This window comes from Danio rerio, chromosome 1 (assembly GCF_052040795.2).
Source record: "Danio rerio strain M-AB ecotype USA chromosome 1, GRCz13ab, whole genome shotgun sequence".
NCBI lineage: Eukaryota > Metazoa > Chordata > Actinopteri > Cypriniformes > Danionidae > Danio > Danio rerio.
The window spans coordinates 54002501-54027471 of NC_141021.1; the positions used below are offsets into that span (position 1 = coordinate 54002501).

The 24971-nt window shown below is 34.7% G+C and overlaps 1 protein-coding gene across 16 annotated transcripts in view; it reads left to right on the forward strand.

Annotated features, from left to right (window-relative positions):
• meis1a (Meis homeobox 1 a) overlaps positions 1-16357 on the forward strand; it is an 89447-nt gene extending 73090 nt beyond the window's left edge. For 4 of the 16 annotated variants that reach the window (XM_087235066.1, XM_087235074.1, XM_087235070.1 and 1 more), the window contains 5 exons: positions 839-915; positions 8834-8892; positions 11893-11982; positions 13174-13274; positions 15708-16357. In XM_087235066.1, coding sequence (XP_087091192.1) covers positions 839-915; positions 8834-8892; positions 11893-11982; positions 13174-13235 — 288 coding nt within the window. In that variant the 3' untranslated portion in view covers positions 13236-13274; positions 15708-16357. The remainder of the gene's footprint in view (positions 1-838; positions 916-8833; positions 8893-11892; positions 11983-13173; positions 13275-15707) is intronic. The other 12 variants (XM_087235067.1, XM_087235075.1, XM_087235071.1 and 9 more) reach the window with 3 other exon arrangements.
• The last annotated feature ends 8614 nt before the right edge of the window (positions 16358-24971 follow it).

Sequence of the window (24971 nt, forward strand, 5' to 3'; positions counted from 1 at the left end):
TATATATATGTATATATACATACATACATACAAACATTTATGTAAGATGCTGTACTGTTAATTTGCATAATAATGAATTGCATGGTCAAATTCTGAACCATTGAATTTATAGTAAAACATATAATTAATTAATTTATTACGGTACTTGTTTTTATTTTTTTATTTTGTTATTTCAGTATTCATTTCCATGTGTTTTGTTGTGCATCTTATATTTTGTCATTGTATAAGAAGAAAACATTAATAAACAATGAAATTACAAGTTTACCGCAAATATATTGGTGGCAAATAGGCATGGTGACTCAGTGGTTTGCAGTAGTTTGTGAAAACAGAAGTTGAATTCTTGAAAACTTTTACAACCCTTATATATAAACCCTTTAACATTTCTTGTTGTAACTGTTGTTTTTCAAATGTTCCTCCATATTTAGTTCACTAAATAAAGCCTTTGTCAGTTTACCGCAAATATATTTTTGTATATTTAATATATTTATTGCAAAATTTGAATGCATATACTTTAACAGCTCTGTTTTTTGTGCAACATTGTGAGTTATTCAAAAGAGAAAGCCTTCATGCTCTTACTCGAATGCTCATATATATATATATATATATATATATATGTATCTATAATTTCTTACACACACACACAAACATATATACATATATACACACACAAAGACACAATAAAACAGGACTGTGCATTAAAGTGCATATACACATTGAATAATGCATATTAATATTTTTAAAACAAGGGCAACTGTATTTTTCAGTCTTTATGTTAACTAATGTAATGTGTTATAGCATCTGAAATGATTGTGTGTATATATATTTCTATGTGTTTTAGCACCCGTACCCTTCAGAAGAGCAGAAGAGACAACTTTCACAGGACACCGGACTGACCATCCTACAGGTCAACAACTGGTGAGAGTCTGAGCAAAACAAGCAGATCAGAATCCACTCCATATACAAACCTGATATATGGCAATATATGCAAATGACATACAAGTTCATATTTGGATTTATAATAAATTTAAAAAGTGGGTTTTTGGATGACCATATATGAATATATAAATTATATTTAATATATTTGAATATAAATGTACACATTTGTAATTACAATGACCAAAAAATATAAATGTAAATGACCATTTTTTGCAAGAGTTTGAAATATATGTTGCATATATGACATTTAGTTTATGTGTGTGAATATATTTGCATGAAATTTCTGTATGGGACATCTCCAACCCTGAGCAGCATAGACAGACAGACAGACGGACAGACAGACATTCAGAGATAGATAGATAGATAGATAGATAGATAGATAGATAGATAGATAGATAGATAGATAGATAGATAGATAGATAGATAGATAGATAGATAGATAGATAGATAGATAGATAGATAGATAGATAGATAGATAGATAGATAGACAAACAGGTAAACAGAGTAGTCAGACAGACAGATATATAGATAGACAGACAGATAGATGGACAGATAGATGGACAGACAAAAAGTCAGATAGATAGACAGACAGACAGGTCAATAGACGAGTAGTCAAATAGACAGACTAGCAGATATACAGACAGCCAGATAGATGGACAGACAGAGAGGTAAATAGACAAGTAGTCAGATAGACAGACAGACAGACAGACAAATAGACAGTCAGGCAGTCAGACAGATAGATAGATTGACAGACATACAGATAGACAGATAGATAGACAGACAGACAGGCAGTCAGATAGATAGATAGACATGCAGGCAGATAGACAGATCGATAGACCGACAAATAGACAGACAGATAGACAGACAGGTAAATAGACAAGTAGTCAGATAGACAGGCATACAGATAGACAGACCGATCGATAGACAGACTTACAGATAGATAGACAGGTTGATAGATAGACAAATAGACAGACAGATATTACACGAGTAGTTAGATAGACAGACAGATAGATAGACAGACAGGTAAATACACAAGTAATCAAATAGACAGACAAACAGACAGACAGACAGACAGGTAGATAGATAGATAGATAGATAGATAGATAGATAGATAGATAGATAGATAGATAGATAGATAGATAGATAGATAGATAGATAGATGGATGGATGGATGGATGGATGGATGGATGGATGGATGGATGGATGGATGGATGGATGGATGGATGGATGGATGGATGGATGGATGAATGGATGGATGGATGGATGGATGGATGAATGGATAGATGGATGGATGGAGGGATAGATAGGCAGGCAGGCAGAGAGATAGGTAGCTAGATAGATAGGTAGGTAGGTACACAGACAGATAGACAAATAGAGAGATAGACAGGCAATCATACAGACAGGCAGGCAGACAGATCACTTAAAGAAACTCAGCAGGCTTGTTTTTATAGTCGGAGTGTTTGGTTTCTCAATGTCTGTTGAGTTTCTATGGCTTTTGCTCTCGGCAGCCCATAATTCACCACACAAAAACACATTGTGGTCGCACTAACAATAGCTCCCCTCGCAGCAGCTCTCAGCCCTCGGTTAATGCAGTAATACCACGTTCTCTCCATGTTTCAAGTCTTTTTCAGTTGTTTGTTTGACTGAGCTCACAGCCTTGGCCATCGAGAGCCACAGATACGGGAAGCGTTTTTTTCTTCTTCTCGCTATCTTCCTTTAAGCTGATAGCGTATCTGTTTTGCTATGCTAACTGTGCTCCATTACACACATTTATCAGCGTTCTTCATGCGCAGATTTTTCCTTTAATATTACGCACTTTAATATAATTATTATAATTATAGTTGTTAATGTTATTATTATTATTATTGTTATTATTGTTAATGTTATCGTTTTTATTGTTGTTAATATTATGGTTAATATTATTATTATTATTGTTGTTGTTAATGTTATTGTTATTATTGTTGTTATTGTTATTATTGTAGTTAATGTTATTATTATTATTATTAATGTTATTATTATTATTATTAATATTATTATTATTATTGTTAATGATGTTGTTAATGTTTTTGTTATTATTATTGTTTTATTATTATTATAGTTATAGTTGTTAATGTTATTGTATTATTATTATTATTGTTGTTGTTGTTGTTGTTGTTGTTGTTATTATTACTATTATTATATGCCGTCTCAAGACATATCTGGCACAGCTTCTAATCATCATCAATGCAGTGCAAAGGCTCATGGCCCTGCTTGAACAAAGATCAGATGTAGCTGCAAAATGGCCACACAAGTATAATTCAGCCTCAGTGTTTAACAGAACCGGGTTAACTTGACTCCATATGTGATATGGAAAGTAAATGAAAAGATTGTCCTGGAAAATTTAGATTGATTATATGACCTGAATGACTATTTTAATTATTTGCCCATCCCTAATATATACAGTTGAAGTCAGAATTTGCCCCCTTTTGGTTTTTTTTTTCTTTTTAAAAATTTTATTAATGGTATTTATTTGTTCAATTTCAGCTAAAATAAAAGCAGTTTTTAATTTTTAAACCACTTTAAGTTCAATATTATTAGCCCCTTTATGCTAAAGCCTAACCTGCCTAGTTAACCTAATTAACCTGGTTAAGCCTTTAAATGTCACTTTAAGCTGTATAGAAGTGTCTTGAAAAATATCTAGTCAAATATTATTTATTGTCATCATGGCAAAGATAAAAATAAATCAGTTTTTAGAAATGAGTTATTAAAATTATTATTATTAGAAATGTGCTGAAAAAAATCTGCTCTCTGGTAAACAGAAATTGGGGAAAAAATAAACAGGGTTAATAATTCTGACTTCAACTGTACACTCTGAGAAATAAAGGTACGCAAGCTTTCACTGAGGTAGTACCTTTCTTTTTGGTGGTATCTATGTTCTTTTTTATACCTTAATAATGACATAAAAAACTAACTCTGTTAAATAAATCAAATATTTCAAAATTTCCTTGAGATATGTTGTACTTCTGTCTAGATTTTATAAAAAATAAAAATAATTTATCTTATTTTTCCTTTTTATGTTCCACTCTTGCCTGTTTAAAAGTAAAACAACAAACATTTAAAAATTTCTGCTCTTATATATCATAAATATGTTTATTCCAACCTGTTTCTTGCAGTTTGCTTGTAATAATAAGTCAAACTTTCTACCAAAGCAAACCCTCACCAGACATCACAAAAACCAATAAAAAAAACAAAAACATTTGCAACAACAAAATTGGAAATCCTGTTTAATTTTTCAAGTTTAAATTGTAATTACTTAATAATTAGAATTTGTTTAAATTTTATCTTCTAAATAATTCCACTTTCATCTACACTTAATACATGATTTTTGCTGCTTGTTCAAACTTATTTAAAATTTTGGTGGTTCAACTTAATTGTTTCATGTTTAATCCACTTAAATTTGTAAACAAAATTAATTTAACCTAATCAGTTTGTGTTGGGACAACAAGAAGGTTTTGTGTGGAACCTTGAATTTTTTACAGTATAGAAGCTTGTAAAAAAAAGTCATGTTTGCATACTCAGATTAATTGAGTCATGTCTAATTATTTATCTGTGACTAATAAAAGTCGTTAGTTCAGATTTTATTACATGAAGTACATTTTAATCAGCAGAACGTTTTCTCAAATGGCTTTTGGCTCATCGGCGTAAACAATATGCAAACCTCCAGAGCCCCTTCCTGATCAAAAATGACAACTAATTATCATCCGAGCGAGCAGAATGAAAAGACATTAGTCGCTCCTGAAAAGCCAACAAAAGCAAGAGCCGAGAGCGAGTCTGAAGCGGAGGAAACAGGTGAGGGCGAAAACGAGCTGCTGTCAAATTAAACAGAAATTATCACAGCGAACAGCTGGAGCGGTTTATTTAAACACACACACACTCATAAAGAGGAACACTGTCCTCCCACTGACCTCACTGCATACACCGCCAGCAGAAGAACACTTTCTGTCTCCGCTTTCCAGACAGCAACGTTTCTTGATGACTTTTAGGTTCAATAGGCTACAAATATCACAGGGTGGATTCATGTAAACTGTGAGGCGCAGGAATGTGTGCTCCAGTCCAAACGTCTGAGAGCACATTAAAACAATCTGTTGCTTTTGCTTTGAAACATGCACTGCGTTAAAAAATTATATCACAAACCGTTTTTACATTCTTTAACTTATTTTAATCAAGTCATTTCAAGTTAAAGGACCAGAGGACTGGAATTGAGAACCGCTGCATTAGTCAGACTGACTAAAAATATTAAGTTAAACTTATTGACTCACTTATTGAAGTTAAAGTAACATGAAAACATTTGTTCTCTCGACTTTTTGTCATATCATTTTTACAGTGTATAGAATTAATAATAATTTTTGTTTTATATTTATGAACAAAAAATGTTTTATTTAAAAATATGAAGAAAATACCTAAACATGAATGAACATTTCAGGCAGATATTTATCTTTTGCTATTTGTGCTTGAAAAATAGCTAAATAAATCCGTTCATCTGAAAATGATTAAATTTGATTACATTTTTAAAAGTTATTTCTGTTAGTTTCTGTCAGGTGTCATATAATCATCTATTAATTTCTTATATTTAATCTAGGGATTGCAATATAACAAAATATAAAAATATAATAGATTAAAAACGATTATGTTTGTTTATATGAGCTTTAAAAACATTAAATGTACTGATTATTGTGGAGTAAAATACAGGAAAAAAACTTTTGCTAAATTATTAATAATAGAATTTTATGGCTCGCAAAAAATATTTGTAATATTTTTAAATATTACATTTAGCGTAGTCAGGTTGATGGCAAAATTGCAAACAGCTTCTTTATTTATAAAATTAAATAAAAAATCAAAAGAGAAGTGGAATAGAATAGAATAGAATAGAATAGAATAGAATAGAATAGAATAAAATAGAACAGAATATTCTACAGAACTGGGTTGCAGCTAGAAGGGCATTCCATGTGTAATATATATGCTGGATTAGTTGGCAGTTCATTCCATTGTGGTGACATCTGATAAATAAGGGAGTAAGCTGAAGGAAAATGTATAACATAACATAATATAATATATTATAATATAATATAATATAATATAATATAATATAAAATAACATAATATAATATAATATAATAATATTATATGATATAATATTATATAATATATAATAAAATATAATATAATATAAAATAATATAATAAAATATAATATAAAATATACTCAAATAAAATATATAGAATTTAATATAACACTTTTAAATTGACTATAAACAAAAGAAAAACCCCCTGTGTTAAAATACTAAATACTTCCATTTTACTTATTTATTATTTTTCATATTTTTACATTAATTTAATTTGCATTGTATACTACGTCAGTACACCATCATATTTAACTCTATGTGGTCCTGCAGTTGTGTTGAGTGTTGGATTGTGGACTGAAAGTATACTGTGTGTTTCTTTGCTCCCTTGTGCAAAAGACAGGGCCCCCAAATATTTGACTTGCTGCGTAGCGTTGTTATGTGTTTGGCGTGCATGTCGGGCCGTGTACGAGTGTGTGTTTGTATGAGTGTGTGTGTGTGTTTGCAACGAACAGGCAGAGGCATGAAGCTCGTAAACGTGGTCTCGTGGTGAGAAGAGGGGTTCAGTGTGGGGTCAGCTTTTAAAGCGCTGTGCATTGGGCTCCGCTTTGTGATTGGTCAGTGAACGGGCGGAGCGGGAGATGCTGCAGTGTTTATAATATGGTTAAAAACAAAAGTTGACTACTTAAAGTACACATAAATCAAAACTAACCATATTGATTTTGTTAGCTCGCAATTATAGTTTTGTGTTGAACATTTAATCTGTGCGTGTCATTACGATAAAAAAGTTTGCCTTTGTAATGTTTAATTGAAATCTGAAAATGCATTTTCTGTTTGTTTTCGGTTAAATTCTCAGATTAGGTCTGTTTGAGGTATTGGGCGTGGCTTAACATACTTAACCACGCCCCTTCGACTGACAGTTTTGACAACAAACAAAAATGGTGAGGAGGAGGAGTCTGTTGGGCTTTAATAACTCTTCTAAAACCCTTTTCTGGATCTTTCTGAATGAAATGCCTAATTTACTACATCCAATCAGTTCATAGCAGAAAAAACAACAACCACGGCCACTGTTTTCTCAGTTAATATTGCGCTTCTCCAGGAACTGTGTCACAATATAAAAAAAAAAACGTTGAAGCTTCTGGTTCATGTGGACTTTTTAATTAAAATAAGGTTTAATTGAAGTTGCTTAAATATTTTAAAGTTAAATGTTTTCCTGTTTGAACTATCATGTTTTTCTCTTCTTCTTCATTCTTTCATATCACATTTTACCTGTTTTTATGTTTTGTTTTGTTTTTACGCATTTTTATTATTTGTTTTTATTTTTATTTTACTTGTTTCTTTTATTCTTGTTTATGTAAAGCACTTTGAATTGCTATTGTGTATGAAATGTGCTATATAAATAAACTTGCCTTGCCTTGCCTTCCACAAAAAGGCTGATGTAATCATTAAGAAATACCGTAAAAGCAGTAATATTGTGAAATGTTATTACAGTTTAAATGAACTTTTACATTATTAAAGTCAATACTATTAGCCCTATTAAGATTTTTTTAGAAAGACACAAGCCAGCATTAAAAAAAAATCTCACAGGATATTTTCTAAAAACTATTTTACAGGTAAAAAAATATACAAAATACATAAATTGTCACATATTTTTTTGATATGCTGTAATATATTTGAACATACATTTTTCTTATTTACCACATGTACGTAAACATTACATGAAACATTAGGTCATGAATATTTACCTGAAAGTTTTGAAAAACTCCTGGAAATTTAGTAGTAAATATGTGTATGAACCCTTTATATATAAACATAGTTAACCTACACTATATATATATATATGTATATGTATGTATGTATGTATGTATATATATATATATATATATATATATATATATATATATATATATATATATATATATATATATATATATATATATATATATAAATATATATATATATAAAATAGTTAGTGGGCGAATAATTTTGCCTTCAACTGTAGATGCAGAAATGTGCAGAATATGGTGGTTAGCGTTTGTAATCTGGTCACCTTTGGCAGTGTGTGTGTGTGTGTGTGTGTGTGTGTGTGTGTGTGTAATTGACTTCCTCTGCAGCAGAAGTTCAGCTCCTCTCGCTCTGTGAAGCGCAGCACCTGGACTGACGCGCAGCGCTCATTAATCATGTGTGGACTGCTGTCGTGGCACTCGGCGGTCAGAGGTCACAGCGCATGTTTTACACTGAGAAAGAGCAGAGCGGCCTGGGGTGTGAGGTCACAGAGTCACCGGGTCGCAGGTCAAGCATAGCATGGGAATAAACGCCGAAAGCATTGAAGTTCGGGGCTAATTTATGTTCGGTGCTAAAATAAACTAGACTTTTGTGTGTGTGTATGTGTGTGTGTATGTGTGTGTGTGTGTGTTCTGAAGTGAATGTCAGCCATGCAAAATTTGGCGCCAAGGCAGAAGCATGTTTTGGGTGGTTGCTAGGTTGTGTTCATAAAAATGTATATTTGGTTTTAAAGGGACAGTTCAAACAAAACTGAATATTCTGTCCGTTTTTGTCTTCTGTTGAGCACAAAAGAAGATATTTTGAAGAATGATGGAGACAAAATCACATATAAATAGTCCGGAGGGCATAAATAGCATTATGCTGTTGTTGTTGTTTTTTTTATACACAAACTGAATGTTTAATGAGCGGCATGTTGGCACTGTGTTAACACTTTAGGCCAATAATGTTAACAAAAAAAAATAATGTGCTTTTATTGTGCATTTTTCAGCCTTTTTCTTTCTTTTTCTCCATCAGGTTTATCAACGCCAGGAGGAGAATCGTCCAGCCGATGATTGACCAGTCCAACAGAGCAGGCATGTTTACATTCATTCATTTAACAGATGCTTTTATCCAAAGCCACTTACAAATGAGGACATAAGAAGCACTTTAAATCATCATAGTGGAAATATATAGATGCCATGACAGGTCTAACTTAGTTTAGCAGTTCTTTAGTAAAGTATTTGGTGCATAAGGAGAGTAAAGAGTAAAAAGAGTGTCTCATACAGGTGGTTTGTTAAGCCCACTGACCTGTGTGAAGAATACAGAAACATTAAGGGCTCTATTTTGGCGGATTTGCTTTTTACATGGGGGACTTTAATGGAGGAAAAGCTGAACACTTCACTAGTGAGAAAACAGTTAAACAGATGCTGGGGTTTCTCGGCAGTGGTTTGTCAAGCCCACTCACCTGTGTGAAGCTATTGAGCAAGTACTTAAATCATTAGCGTTTCAATTCTCAGAGTTCAGCTGTATGAAAAGCTAAGCCATTCATCTAGAACAAGTTATCACGTGCTATGTGTACAAATATTTAAATGAGTGGTTTATGCAAACACGAATTAGATGCATGGATTTGATTATTGCGTTGAATTTGTGTGTGGGAGGAGGGGGGGGTATGACTATGTGTGCATGATTTACACCGTGAAAAGTATGTTTTTTAACACAGGATCAAATGAACAAGTTCTGAAATTTCAATTGATGAGATAAGTACAGTCTTAGGCCGTACTCACACTAGGTACAGTTGCCTCGAACCGGGCCAAAGCACGCTTGTCCCCCCTCCCGTCTCCCCCGACGGCCCGCGCTCACACCACAAACGGGCTTCGGCACGCTTACGTCATCTCTGCTACGCTGTTCAGTGAGAAGCGCTCTCTCACTCAGCAGCGCAGTGGAGATTTCTCTAGTTATATCGTTTCAGTCGTTTGATATGCCGTCAAATATTTCGCCAAACAGTCCTTAGAGATGCGGGGACACGCAGTCAGATATTTCGCCGAACAGATCCGCCACTTTTTGCGCTCATAAACAATCATAAAGACCTCGTGCTGCAGGAATGAGGAGGTTTGCTGAAGGTGCGCAGCTGTCGTGCAGTAAGGGGTTTGCGTCTTTAATAAACTACGGCAGTTTGCGTTTACTGAATAGTAAGAATTATTAATAAATCCATTTGAAACAGACCCTTAAAAGTCACGTCTCGCTTTCAGTTTCGGGCTTTGGCGCGTTTTGCACTCACACACAAGCGTACTGTGCCAAAGCCCAAGTGAACCGCGCTCAGGCCCACCTCTTCCGACCGGGCCAGGGCCGGCCAAGTAAACCGTGCTTGAGCCCGATTAGGCGCACTCACACTTCTCAAACGATCCGGGAAACGGGCCTGGGCACGGTACGGATGGCATAGTGTGAGTAGGCCCTAAGGGTGCTTTCACATCTGTAGTTCGGTTCATTTGGTCGGGACCAAGGGAAATAAATGATCCATTGTTGCATTTTCTGCTGTCTTTGGGTTGTTTTTACACCACACTGCTGGCTTTGGTCTGAACCAGTTGAAACGAACCAAAATGCAGTCATCTGACAAAATCCACATCTCTCATTGGCCAGATGTTGTTGAACATAGTTCCTAAACTGCTTATTGATTGGTCAGAATTCACGTGCAGGAAAATGCCAATGAACTCCTGCAAGTAAACAAAGCGGCAGACACAAAATGTAGCTTTTTCTCTGGAGGAGCGACTGCGCTGACTGATTATATGCCTGCTTCAGGCAAACTATACATTTCGAGAATGAAGCGCAGCTGCGGCTGGAAAACAATGCATCGCTCGTCACTTCAGAATGAGGCGTGAATTAATTTAGCTAAACTGCGACATGCTCATCTTGCGAAAATATTACCAACAATCCATCAGGTAATGTTTTCCCCTCTCTCTCTCTGTTGGTAAAAGGCTGTCAACAAATATTTTTCCTCCATATCCCATGATGCACAGCGCATCGGCCTACGGCAGCTGGATTAGTCCAAAAGGCGCAGTACTTTTTGCGGTTGGACCTGTTTTAGTTCGGATCATATTCTCACCACAAACAAACCGCTCCAGGGTTCGTTTGAAAGCGTACTGAGACCACCTCTTCAAGCAGGTCTCGGTACGCTTATTTGGTCGGCTTTTGGTGTGCGCTCGAGTACGACTGCTGCATTCACACCTGCCCAAACGAACCGCACCAAAAGGAAAAACAAACTCTAGTGTGATTCAATCCAACTAAATAAGGCAGGTGTAAAAGCACCCTAAGTGGCCTGGCTGATGCACTACTTTTCCATTGTTTTTCAATGCAAACATGCGCTTGACATTCATGATCTTTACATTTACATCTTTGGAAGTACCATGTTTTGAATACCGCATTTTTAGACGGCGTATCAATTTTTAACACGCAGTACTGCTCATTGAAAACCAATCAGAAGAATTCGGAGGTGGGGCAAGCGTTGCAAGCTTCTGTTTACATCAGCAAAGTGGCATGACAACATTTTAACATTTTATTTGACGTTTATAGAAGCACTTCACAAAGCCAGCGATGCGTCTACACTTTTTAGATGCAAAAACATGTTCTGTGTAAATTACCATAAAACCAGAGCTTAATTTGTGCCGGAACACTCCGGATCCGCCACCTCTGAAATCTGATCCAGCACCTCATTTTATCGATCCCCCTCCTCAACCACCCTCCTCCCCTTTCTGCTGTTCACTTTCACTTTCTTTCGCGACTCCCCAACTGTTCACTTTCGTCCGCGACACTACCCCCCGCTCATTATCGTCCAGGACTCCACACTGCACCGGCTTTTTCAAATTGGTGTGACTCATTTTTGTAGGCTGGTTTCGGTAAATGCTCTGCTGGACTGGAAAGGGAGTGTTTTTCGCATCACGTCTGTTTACACTTTTCCTCTGGACAAGTGTTGGCTGTTATGGAGAGTTATGACTGTCCTTCCTAACCATGTCTTGTATATTGTGTGTGTGTGTGTGTGTGTGTGTGTGTGTGTGTGTGTGTGTGTGTGTGTGTGTGTGTGTGTGTGTGTGTGTGCGCAGTAGGTCACAGTGGCCCGTATACTCCTGATGCTCAGCCAATGGGAGGTTTCGTAATGGACGGACAGTCACACATGGGCATCCGACCACCAGGTACATCTGAATGTTTTTATGTTTGAGGGACAACAAACAACTGCTTGCTTTATAATATATTCAATAAATTAATGATTCATTTCTAAGTAAAAACTTTGATTATAGCGACACGGTGGTTCAGTTAGCACTGTCACCTCACAGCAAGAAGGTTGCTGGTTTGAGCCCGGCTGGATCAGTTGGCATTTCTGTGTGGAGTTTGCATGCTCTCACTGTGTTGGAGTGGGTTTCCTCAGGGTGCTTTGTTTTCCCCCACATGTCCAAAGACATGCGCTATAGGTGAATTGGGTAAGCTAAATTTTCCGTAGTGTATGTGTGTGTATGAGAGTGTGTGGGTGTTTCCTAGTCATGGGTTGCAGCTGGAAGGGCATCCACTGCTTAAAACATATGCTGGATAAGTTGGCGGTTCATTCCGCTGTGGCGACCCCAGATTAATAAAGGGACTAAGCCGAAAAGAAAATGAATGAATATGTTGTACACATTATGTGCAAAGGTCTGTTCTTAATATTTATATTGAGCAGAGATGCATAAAATAGTTTCAAGTGTTAAAATGTTACTAATTTTGATTTATTTCTTTTCATCAATAGAATGCAGAGATTTTATTTTTAAAAACAGGTTAATTGTTTTAAACAGTGATTATAATAATGATAAAAAATAACAATGAGTACTTATGTCTTCACAAATACTGGATTACAGCTAGAAGGGCATCAGCTGTGTAAAACATATGCTGGAATAGTTGGTGGTTCATTACGCCGTGGCCACCCCTGATAAATAAGCCAAATGAAAATAAATGAATAATAATGTAAATAATACTAAAAAAAACATTATTTTAGACTAATTTATGATCATGTGACACTGAAGACTGGTTTAATGATGCTGGAAATTCAGCTTTACACCATAGGAATAAAAAGACCTTTTTAATAGAGAAGAAAACTTTTCATTTTAGTTTGTAATATTTCACTTTATCTGTTAAATATTTGTGATCAGTATCAATAATCAAATCATCTAAATCTACAAAAAAAAATAAAACAAGTAAAATATGTTTGTCAGTGTCTACAGAATGCAAGATATGAACAATATTTACTTACGATTGACCAACCAAAACACTTTTGAATACAAAATATGGAAGATGCATTGTGAGGTATGTCTATAGATGGTTTTCTGATTTGATGTGTCTCTCTGTGTGTTTTTTAGCGGCTCTGGGTGGTCTTGGGGGAGTCAACATGGGTCTGGAGAGTCAGTGGCACTACATGTAAACAAACCCCTGGCATCCTGCTGAACGCAGCAGACGAGAGGTACAGCTCTGCACCAGGGATTCCCCATCTCTAAACATCTCTTACTGCTGTCTGACCTGCTAATGGCCACAATTGTCCGGCATGCTCACATTTATCCAGCCTTAAATATCTCCTATTAAATCTTATTAATATATCTATATTAAAATGAATATTTATACATTAAAACTGAATATTTTATTTCTATATTTCCTCTTAATGACCAGTTGGAACCGATTGTTCTGCATTTGAATTGATGGTTCGGTTACATTATCGAAAGCTTTATAACAAAAAAAGACTATTTTAGCATTTCGGTCACACTTTACAATAAGGTTCTATTAGTTAATGTATTTATTAACATGATCAAACAATTAACAATACATTTATTACAGCATTTATTCATCTTTGCTTATGTTATGAAAATAAACTTGATAATTGTTAGTTAATGTTAACGCACTGTGCATTAACTGATGTTAACAAGCACAACTTTGGATATTAATAACCCATAAATGCTAAATTATGATTAATAAATGCTGTACATGTATTGTTTATACTTCATTTTAGTATATATGTTAATATTAAAGGGATAGTTCACCCAAAACTGACAATTTTGTCATCATTTACACAACCTTCGCTTTCTCAAACCTGTTTGTTGAACACAAAAGAAGATATTTTGAAAAATGTAGGAGACCTGTAACCATCGACTTCCACAGTATTCATTTTTCCTACTATGGAAGTCAATGGTTTTAGTTTTTCAACTTTTTTCAAACAGGTTTGTGAAAACGAAGGGAGAGTAAATAACCCAACAGAAGAAAGAAACTCATATGCATTTGGAAAGAAGATATTTTGAAAAATGTTGGAAACCTGTAACCATTAACTACTATAGTGTTTGTTTTTTACTAATATGGAAGTCAATGGTTACAGATACTCAGCTTTTTTCAAACAGGTTTGTGAAAGCGAAGGTTGAGTAAATAACCCAACCGTAGAAAAAAACTCATATTCACTTAGAAGATATTTTGAAAAATGTTGGAGACCTGTAACCATTGACTTCCATAGTATTTGGTTTTTTCCTACTATGGAAGCCAATGGTTATAGATATTCAGCTTTTTTCAAACAGGTTAATTAAAGCGAAGGGCAAGTAAATAACCTCAAAGAAAGAAACTGTTTGACACCTGTAACCATTGACTTCCATAGTATTTGTTTTTCATATTGAAGTCAATGGTTACAGGTTACATTTTTCAAAATAACTTAGGATGCGTCTCCACTAAAGTGTTTTATATGCTGCAGACATTTCTCAAACCTGTTTGTTGAACACAAAAGAAGATATTTCTAAAAATGTTGGAGACCTGTAACCATTGACTCTTATATAATGTATTTTTTTCTATTGGTCAATGGTTGTACACACTTATCAAACAGGTTTGTGAAAGCGAAGTTAGAGTAAATAATCCATCAGAAGAAAGAAACTCATAACTTTTTAGAGAGAAGATATTTTGAAAAATGTTGGAGACCTGTTTCCATCGACTTCCATAGTATTTGTTTTTCCTACTATGGAAGTCAATGGTTACAGACATCAGCTTTTTCAAACAGGTTTGTGAAAGCCAAGGGAGAGTAAATAATCCAACAGAAGAAAGAAACTCATAGGCATTTGGAAAGTAGATTTTTGAGAAATGTTGGAGACCTGTAACCATTAACCTCCACAGTATTTGTTTTTACTGTTATGAAAGCCAGTGGTTACAGATATTTAGCTTTTTTCAAACAGGTTTGTGAAAGCCAATGGCGAGTAAATAACCCAACCGACGAAAGAAACTCATACGCATTTGGAAAGAAGATATTTTGAGAAATGTTGGAGACCTGTAACCATTGACTTTCATAGAATTTGTTTTTCCTACTATGGAAGTCAATAGTTATAGATATTCATTTTTTTAATCAGGTTTGTAAATGCGAATGGAGAGTAAATAATCCAACCGAAGAAAGAAACTCGTGTGGAGCTAGTTGAGGAAGAATAAATGATTTTCATTTCTGGATGAACTATCCCTTTAACTAATAAAGCATTATTATTAAGTGTTACCAGAATTCAATCCCATTAAGAAAACACTGGCTATTTTAAGAACTGATTACTGAAAGCTTCTATGGAGAGCCTTAAATAGCTCTTCTATGACATCACTGTAAAAAACGCTCATTCTCATTCATTGAAATCAAGCTGTCACATAAACAGACCAAGCAAAATCCATATTTCCACCATCACCACCCTGGTATAAACCGCCCACCATGATTAATTAGTCACTCGATTACTCAGTGGAGACAGTTTATGACATCACAATCAGTTAATGTCTCAACCCACAGGAAAAAAGATAAAGATGAAAGCGGCTGTTTTTGCTAGAAATGACAGCTGAATTGATTTGTGGCCGCGCCGTCGCCAGTTGTGTTTCCTCATACATGATTTCAACTCTTTTCCAGGCTTTTTTACAGCGAGAGGATCGATTGTTTGCTCACGTACCCAGACGGATTTCGTTTTTTAAAAAAAAGGGATTTTGACTTGAAGCACCACTTTTTTTTTTCAACAGTACAGACACCCTGCAGCTACAGATCCAAGATGGCCGCCTGGAGTCTTGTTTCCCCGTGATGGGCAGATCAAGCGTATCAGTGCAGACAGACGACAATAGAGCAAAAGCAAAGCCTCCACACCTGGATGTGGTCGCTCTGGGCTGGGACGTTTCAGCTGACCAGGTGAATCTTCAAGTGGCCTGAAAGGTCAAAACAAAGGCTCGTGTTTCAACTCGAGTGAAGAGTCCTTATTGAGCTGCCACCATCACACTTCACCAGCCTCTGTTACAGACGTTTGCCATCTAATCTGCATAGAAGCAATCCAGCATCAAGCTCAAACGTGTATATAATGCTGCTGGATGTCGACGAACGGCCGATGAAGGTGTCTCATACTACATTTACTGCAGTGTAAACAGGCTCGGATGATCTGGACAGATTCTCAAAGGTACTAATGATTGTTCTGATGTGAGCTGAGATGTATATTCACACTATGTGTGTGTGTGTGTGTGTGTGTTTGGTTTTCAGTTAGTGTGTGTTTATTCACATAAAAATTCATACCTCAACATGTGTGTGTGTGTGTGTGTGTGTTAGTCCATTATTGTTGCTGTATTTTGGAGTTAGCGTGGGGGTTAAACACTATATATTACGCTCCGTGCATATTAGGATACCCCTTTAGCTTAGGTCACAATTCATGGTAATAATAAACCATTAACTAACACTACTAGCTTAATAAACTACTGATTAGCTGTTTATTAATAGTAAGTACACTGAAAACCCTAATAAGTTGAATGAACTAAATTGAGTAAGCTCATTGTCTCAATTAAATTGAGTAGGTACTAAGTTTGGTGAACTGAACAATTTAATTTAAGTACAATCTACAAATTCGGCAAAAATTAAATATGCAAGTTTTAGGAGACTACATTACTCAATTAAATTGAGGCAAGGAGTTTACTCAATTAATTTAGTTCAGTCAACTTATTAGGGCTTTCAGTGCACTTGTTTTTTAGTTATTCATGGAATAATGGAAATAAAAATGCTGTTCTAATGGAACTACAGGGCACTAGAGGGCGCTGGTCAGACACCTGGAATCTATAATAGGTGAGTGGGTGAACGAAGAAGAAATTCAGTTGTGGTAGTCCGCAACCGCATGCTTCCATACTATACAGTACGCTAAACTCAGTATGCGAGCCGAGTAGTACGTCTGAATTCATAGAATTTGAAAATCAGTATGCCAGAAGTACCCAGATGACCTACTACTTCCGGCGAAATTCTGAAGTGCGCATCCTATGCACGCTGCGCTATCCCATGATGCCTCGCGAAAGAATTCTTTTTTTTTTTTTTTTATTGAATCGCGAAAGAATTCATGAATGGGAGTGAAGCGACGCAACTGACGCAGGTAGGGCACGTGACCATGACAAAATGGCAGATGTAGTACGTCCAAATTCCATTCATACTGCTCACATTCATACTGTATAGAACGTACTTCTATGACGGCCGAGTAGTACGATTAAATTCATATGCAGTACCTATTGAGTAGTGGGCGGTTTCAGACGCAGCCATGGTTTCCTGGAGCTACTTCAAACAGTTTGTATTGGGAAGTCCTAGTTTGGAAACCTTGCATTTTAAGCTCAGGCTAAGGACTTCCTTATTGTCCAGATAACTGAATGTTTGGGAAATGTATTGGTTATGCTGTCTGAATAAGATTTGACGTTTTGGACACCATCATTATGAAGTTTCATTCCTCAATTATCTGCAAGTCATGAAAAAGCGCAAAAGTAGATCAACATACGCACTCAACGTTTTTTTACTCCGAATCAGTGACCAGTTGTTGTTTTTTCTATGCATATATATATTTTATTTCTTAGATGGAAAATATGTTGAATTAAAAAATAATGTACCCAAGATAAAGTTAAGAAACCCCCAATATCTTTGAAACGTCTCTCAAAACATACAAAAATGTCTTAGTTGTTGGATGATGGTCTTTTCCATAAGACCAGCATCAAAAAAAAAGAAAGAAAAAAATCTGTGTTTTTGAGGCTGTTTGCTCACTTCATTCGGTTTATTCTGATCAGATATAAACCCGATCGCTCAAACCACTTCAGAAGGTGATCTGGGATGCATTCCAGATGAAAGTGGACAGGTATAATCGTTTTTAGACTAAATTAATATACACAAAATAAATTATGACCTGGAGAAAATCTGACCTGCACCTGAAACACACTTTTACAGCCCAAATTCTATTAAAAACATGTTTATTAAAAGCATAAAACATGTGTTTAACTTTTCAGGCCTGCAGCCAGGGGGGTTCGGAAGACCCACCCCTCAGTGACAAAGGTCCAGAATTTGTCCTATACATGAGCTCATTTTGTCTGCTATGCCATCATAAATAATGAAAATAATCCATTGAAAAAGGCTTTAGGACCAAACAGAATCCTCTGTCGGCTTTGGCTTGGGTGGGACTATAATCTGATGTAAAAGTCTTCTTTCACTACTGCATTGTTTTTAAACAGAGAAAACATTTTGCAGGTAACTTTTAGTCTAAATCTTAGACCTTATTCCTGAAATAAAAATGAGCAATAAAAGGTGTAAAGCACTAGAAGTGGACCATAATAAATTATTTTGAATATATTTTGCCTAGTTTTGATATCCAGGAATTGTCAAATGTACTTTTTTTTACCAAAGAGACTAGAAAAAGTCTGAAAAATTCATTATTATTGTATTATTATTATTATTATTATTATTATTATTATTATTATTATTATTATTATTATTGTTATTATGTTTTAAATATAATTTTTTTTAATTTAAATGGCTAAATTGTGACTGAGGACAGTTGAATGTGCTGTCCGGTTTGTTTGTTTTTTGTCTAATAAATGACAGTAGGCTACAGTTTTTTTACTTAAAAACTTTAACAGATTCCTATTTTTTCTGTCTTGTTTTTTATTTATTTTATTGCAATTCTATAGGCAATATTTTTAGTACATCAAAAAGTGTGGTTATGATGACTTCTGACTAGCTAATCCAGCAAAAAAAAATTGAATGCAGTATTTAAATCTCATAATTAAATAGAAACTGAGGCGTATAACTGCAAAAAGGTCCACTTTATGAGAAAAAAAAAAGAACCACCCCTTTCACCAGGCTGGCTACGGGCCTGTAATAGTTTCATTACAAATGTATGTAATAAATAAGCACTTGCCTGTTTTAGTAACTAAAAAGGTACTAGGGCGTAATGAAATACTTGACTGAAAATATACTAGCTTATCAAAAAAAAAATACTAATAGCATGAAAAAATAGATACTACTGTGTTTTTTCAAAAACAGCTAGATGTTAAAATTGCTTGTCATAATACACTCACTTTTAACCAGTTCTAATGTTAACGTCAAGCACGATGTATTAGGCTCCTTACCACAGAAATATTAGTCTGCTGTAGTGAACAGTATGTGCAGTGCAGTGTAATCTAACAGGGTAAAGTAGGCGGTGTTTATCGCCTCCTGTTGGACATGAGAGGTACTTTATCTCCTGTGCACGTCCCGTCCGCGATAGGGTTGCTAAGTCTGCGGTTTTCACGCGTAATTTGACTACTTTTAACCACTTGCCGCATGTTTTTTTATTCCGCGAGGTAAAGCTTGACATTTTGCATTACATATGTATATGATGAAATATTCTGCTCTACCAATGATACAAACTAATAAGCGTAAAAAGAGTAAGAACACCTTTGTGTTTGTGAGGTCTTTCTTTGAGGAGGAAATGTTTGTGAAGCTGTTTTCGTTTCCTTGGTAACAGCCATATAAAACCATGGAAACGACAACAGACGCACACACTCCAAGATTAATGCTAATAATAAATAAAATCAAATGTTGGTATATGTCATCTGCAGAAGATTTTAAAACTTCTTTAACTTAAGAAGTCCACTGTATTCACTTCAGTCGCCGGAGTGTTCTGCATTTGCCAGCATCCATTACGTTTTAATTGAGTGTTTGGCAAATGTAAGTCACATGAGAGCACAATGCTAGCTGGGCTATCAGTCCCATGTTGCTGAGACTTTTATTTATAGAAACAAATGGTCAGACTTTCATTGAAGATTACCAAAACAGTGGATTTTGTGAGTGGATAAACTTCCACAAATTAATTATTCACTTAAAGAATAACAATGTGAGCTCGCAAAATAACCATTAAACTTACATTTCAAGCGGACTTTAAGGTAGGATGACTTTTTTATAAACATATTAAAGTTGCTAAATTCGCACATTTCACATAACTATATGCATTATACATGATTTCTCCTGTCAAAATCACTGTATGATGCAAACAGTTATGTGAAATGTGCCAGTTTTGGTATTATTGTACTGGTTTTAATTGGCCAACGCGCTAATTTTGTCGAATACCTGGCAACCCTGGATCCGCCTCCCCTGGTTAACACTTCATCAGCTGCTGCGGTGAAGTCTAGTTCAGTCTAAACAAACTTAAACGTCCATTCTCACCAGATAATCAACTATTTATTAGATTTTTTATGAATATATCTCTATATAAAAGAAATAGCGAGGGAAAGCGCCTCGCGAAGAAAGCATTGGGCTGAGGATGGTCAGTCAGTGTGATGAATTAAAGCGTCTGTGTCCGATTCTAATGCTCTCTCCTTTCACTTTCCTGTTTAAACTCACGACCAAAACAATCATCTCAGCAGAGGAGAATCTTGAAGCGGATCCAAAACCCTGTTTACAGTTCTGGCAAACTGTTTTACGCTGACATATTTGACTCTGAAGCAGCTTTCCTGTTTGCATTACGAGTGTATGTTTCAGATCAGTTATTTGGGAAGGTTATAAAGTTCCTGCAGAACTTCAGCTGTGCCGAGGTGAGCTTTAGCACGGAAATGAAGGATACAGTATATTTTGGGGGCATAAAGAATTTTAGCATTAGCTACGTGTAAACGTATTTTAAACTATTCCTCTGTAATATGCTGTGTTTTAACAGTATTTTTTAAATAGGAATTTTAAATTTTGATTTTAATATAAATTAATACATTAACTGTTATATATATATATATATATATATATATATATATATATATATATATATATATATATATATATATATATATATATATATATATATATGATAGATTCAATAAGGTACTAGAAAAATTCCTCAGAGATTTTGGTCCACATCAACAGAATAGCATCACGCAGTTGCTGCAGATTTGTTGGCTGCACATCTATGATGCAAATCTCCCTTTTACCACCCAAAAGTGGTCTATTGGATTAACATCTGGTGACAGTGGAGGCCATTTGAGTACAGTGAACTCATTGTCATGTTCAAGAAACCCGTCTGAGATGATTTGTGCTTTGACATGACGTGCTATCCTGCTGGAAGTAGCCATCAGAAGGTGTTACACTGTGGTCATAAAGGGATGAACATGGTCAACAACAATACTCAGGTAGGCTGTAGCGTTGACATGATGCTCAGTTGGTACTAATGGGCCCAAAGTGTGCCAAGAAAATATCCAAAACATCATTACATCACCACCACCACCAGCCTGAACCATTGATACAAGGCAGGATGCTTTCATGTTGTTGATGCCAAATTCTGACCCTACCATCTGAATCTTGCAGCGGAAATCGAAACTCATCAAATCAGGCAAAGCTTCTCCAATCTTCTATTGTCCAATTTTGGTGAGCCTGTGTGAATTGTAGCCACTGTTTCCTGTTCCTAGCTAACAGGAGCGGCACCCAGTGTGGTCTTCTGCTGCTGTAGCCTATCTGCCTCAAGGTTGGACGTGTTGTGTGTTCAGAGATGCTTTTCTGCATAACTCGGTTGGAACGAGTGGTTATTTGAGTTACTGTTGCATTTCAGCTGGAACCAGTCTGGCCATTCTCCTCTGACCTCTGGCATCAACAATGCATTTGCGCCCACAGAACTGCCACTCACTGGATATTTTCTCTTTTGCAGGCCATTCTCTGTAAACCCTAGGGATGGCTGTGCACGAAAATCCCAGTAGATCAGCAGTTTCTAAAATGCTCAGACCAGCCCGTCTGGCACCAACAAGCATGCCATGTTAAAAGTCATTTAAATCACCTTTCTTCCCCATTCAGATGCTCGGTTTGAACTGCAGCAGATTGTCTTGACCCTGTCTACATGCTTAAATACATTGAGTTCTTGCCCTGTCCCTGTCTGATTAGAAATTTGCGGTAACAAGTGGTTGGACGTGTACCCAGTATTGTGGCCGGTGAGTGTATATTGCATTACCACCACATTAATTGCTAATTTAATTAAATGCAATAAACAATTCTTAGTTTACATTACTTTTTGAGGTTTTTAGAGTTTGTAATATGAAGTATATGCATGTATATATATATATATATATATATATATATATATATATATATATATATATATATATATATATGTATGTATGTATATAAATATATATATATATATATATATATATATATATATATATATATATATATGTTTATATATATGTTATATATATATTTATATACATACATATATATATATATATATACATATATATATATATATATATATATATATGTGTGTGTGTGTGTGTGTGTGTGTGTGTGTGTGTGTGTGTGTGTGTGTGTATAATTAAATACACACACACACACACAATTGTAAAGATACAAATACATAGGTATTAGGCCTATTTAAAAGATCTATATAGTAGTCGTTTGTCATTTATATTGGCCTGTAAAATTTTGATTATAAATTGTATTATATATTACAATAACAAGAATAGGATTGCATTGCAATAATGACAGTTTTCATCATGTTATAATGGAGATTTTAATTGTATATATTAAGTAAATAATCTTTTTGATTTTCTGCATAATTACCACATACATGAGTGTAAGAGACATGTATAAAATCTATTTAAAAATATGAATTTTTCCTTAATTAGGGGGTTGAGTGTGTTTGAATCCGTTTCAGACAGAAGTGAACACAAACACACACAGACACAGTATCAGGTTGTACTGTGAAAGACTGACAGTTGTCCTCATTTAAAGAATCAACTGGCTTCATTTAACAGAGACACAGACTCACAGTAGTCCACATCGAATCAGTGTTTACTTACTATCATCCAGTGTGTGTTTTTCCTAACATTTATCTTCATCAGTCAGGGAAAAACACTGAAGCTGAAGGGTTTGTTTTTGTTTGACTGCAGCTAAAGCCATTTAGAGTTTCCTCCCATTTATACTCATTTGTCAAAGCAGTGGTGAATCAGAATAAATAAATCATTACATACAATAATAATAATAATAATAATACTTAGTTAATTCATTAAAATAAACACATAAAAATAAATAACTGTTCAATAATAGTATAGCAGATTAATATAAAAAAAATACAATAAAACAAACTGAAACAATTAAATGACACACAATGAGAGTAAAATTAATAAAAATTAGATTGGAACAATTTAATTAAAATAATGACACGGAATAAAATTAGAATTAAAATAAAATTTATGAATCAATTTACTTATTTGTAAAAAAATATATGAAATTAAAACAGATTCTAACACAATCGTTAAAATAATACAAAATTAACACAATATTATTGAAATAAAGAATACAATATACCAATAGATTATAAAAAAATCTAATTAGCAATAGAATATAATTAATTAAATAGACTTCAATAAATTAATCAACAACTCAAAACTCCATTAAAATAGAATTCAAAATATAAATTATTCTAAACATGTTTACCTATCTTAATGTTTTTGGGGAAAATAATGATGTTCACTTATTTTTCCATGAAGAAACATCCATGGAGTCAAAACCAAAAATAGGCATCACTGCAAAAACATTTGATTAATCAGCTAGCTATATTATTGAGGTTGTTATAGCTAATAATAATAAATAAATCAGTGTTTCTTCTTATTTATACTCATTTGGCACAACAGTTAATTAATAAACCACGTAAAACCAGCGTCAAACAATAAACTAAAGGTTTGATGGGTCAAAAAATCAACCACACTGTAAAAAAAAATCTGTTTTTTACATAAAATAACGGCTGTTAATAACAGAAATTTACCGTAATATTTTGGACGTTAAGTTAAAGAAATATCCTGAAATTAATTTACTCATTCGTTTTCTTTTTGGCTTAGTCCCTTTATTAATCTGGGGTCGCCACAGTGGAATGAACCGCCTACTTATCCAGCATATGTTTTACACAGCGGATGCCCTTCCAGCTGCAACCCGTCACTGGGAAACATCAAACACACTCATTTACACTCATACACTACGGACAATTTAGCTTACCCAATTCAGCCCTGTTTTTGTACTTGTGGGGGAAACCAGAGCACAGAAATGCCAACTGACCCAGCCGAGGCTCGAACCAGCTACCTTCTTGTTGTGAGGTGATTGTGCTACCCACTGCACCACAGTGCTGCCCAAAATAACATTAAAATAAAGAATACAATATACCAATAAATGAAAAATTTAATTAGAAATAGAATAAAATTAATTAAATAGCCTAAATAGACTTTAATAAAATTAATCAACAACTCAAAACTCCATTAAAATAGATTTCAAAACATAAATTATTCTAAACATGTTTACCTATCTTAATGTTTTTTGGGAAAAATACTGATGTTCACTTATTTTTCCATGAAGAAACATCCATGAAGTTGGAACCAAATAAAAAAACGGAACCAAAAATATTAGCTAATAATAAAATGTTATAGCTAATAATAATAAATTGATCAGTGTTCCTCTGATTTATACCCATTTGGCACAACAGTTAATAAATGAACCACGTAAAACCAGCGTCAAACAATAAACTAAAGGTGTGATAGATCAAAAAATGAACCACACTGTTAAAAAATCAGTTGTTTTACTGTTTTTCCGGCAGCTGGGTATACATAAAAAAACGGCTGTTAAATAAGGGAAATTTACTGTAAAATAGCAAACGTTAAATTACAGAAATTTACTGTAATTTAATGTAATTTGTTAATGTCCGTTATTTTACAGTAAACTTCGGTTATTTAACGTCCGTTATTTTATGTTTTTTTGCCGGCACCCAGCTGCCGAAAAATAACCGTTAAATAGCGGAGTTTTTTTACAGTGCAGCGCGACCCTCTTTCGCCCAAACCTCACTAAATGCAGACCTGGAGTCATTAAACACACACACAGGCTTAACCAGCTCCTCTAATC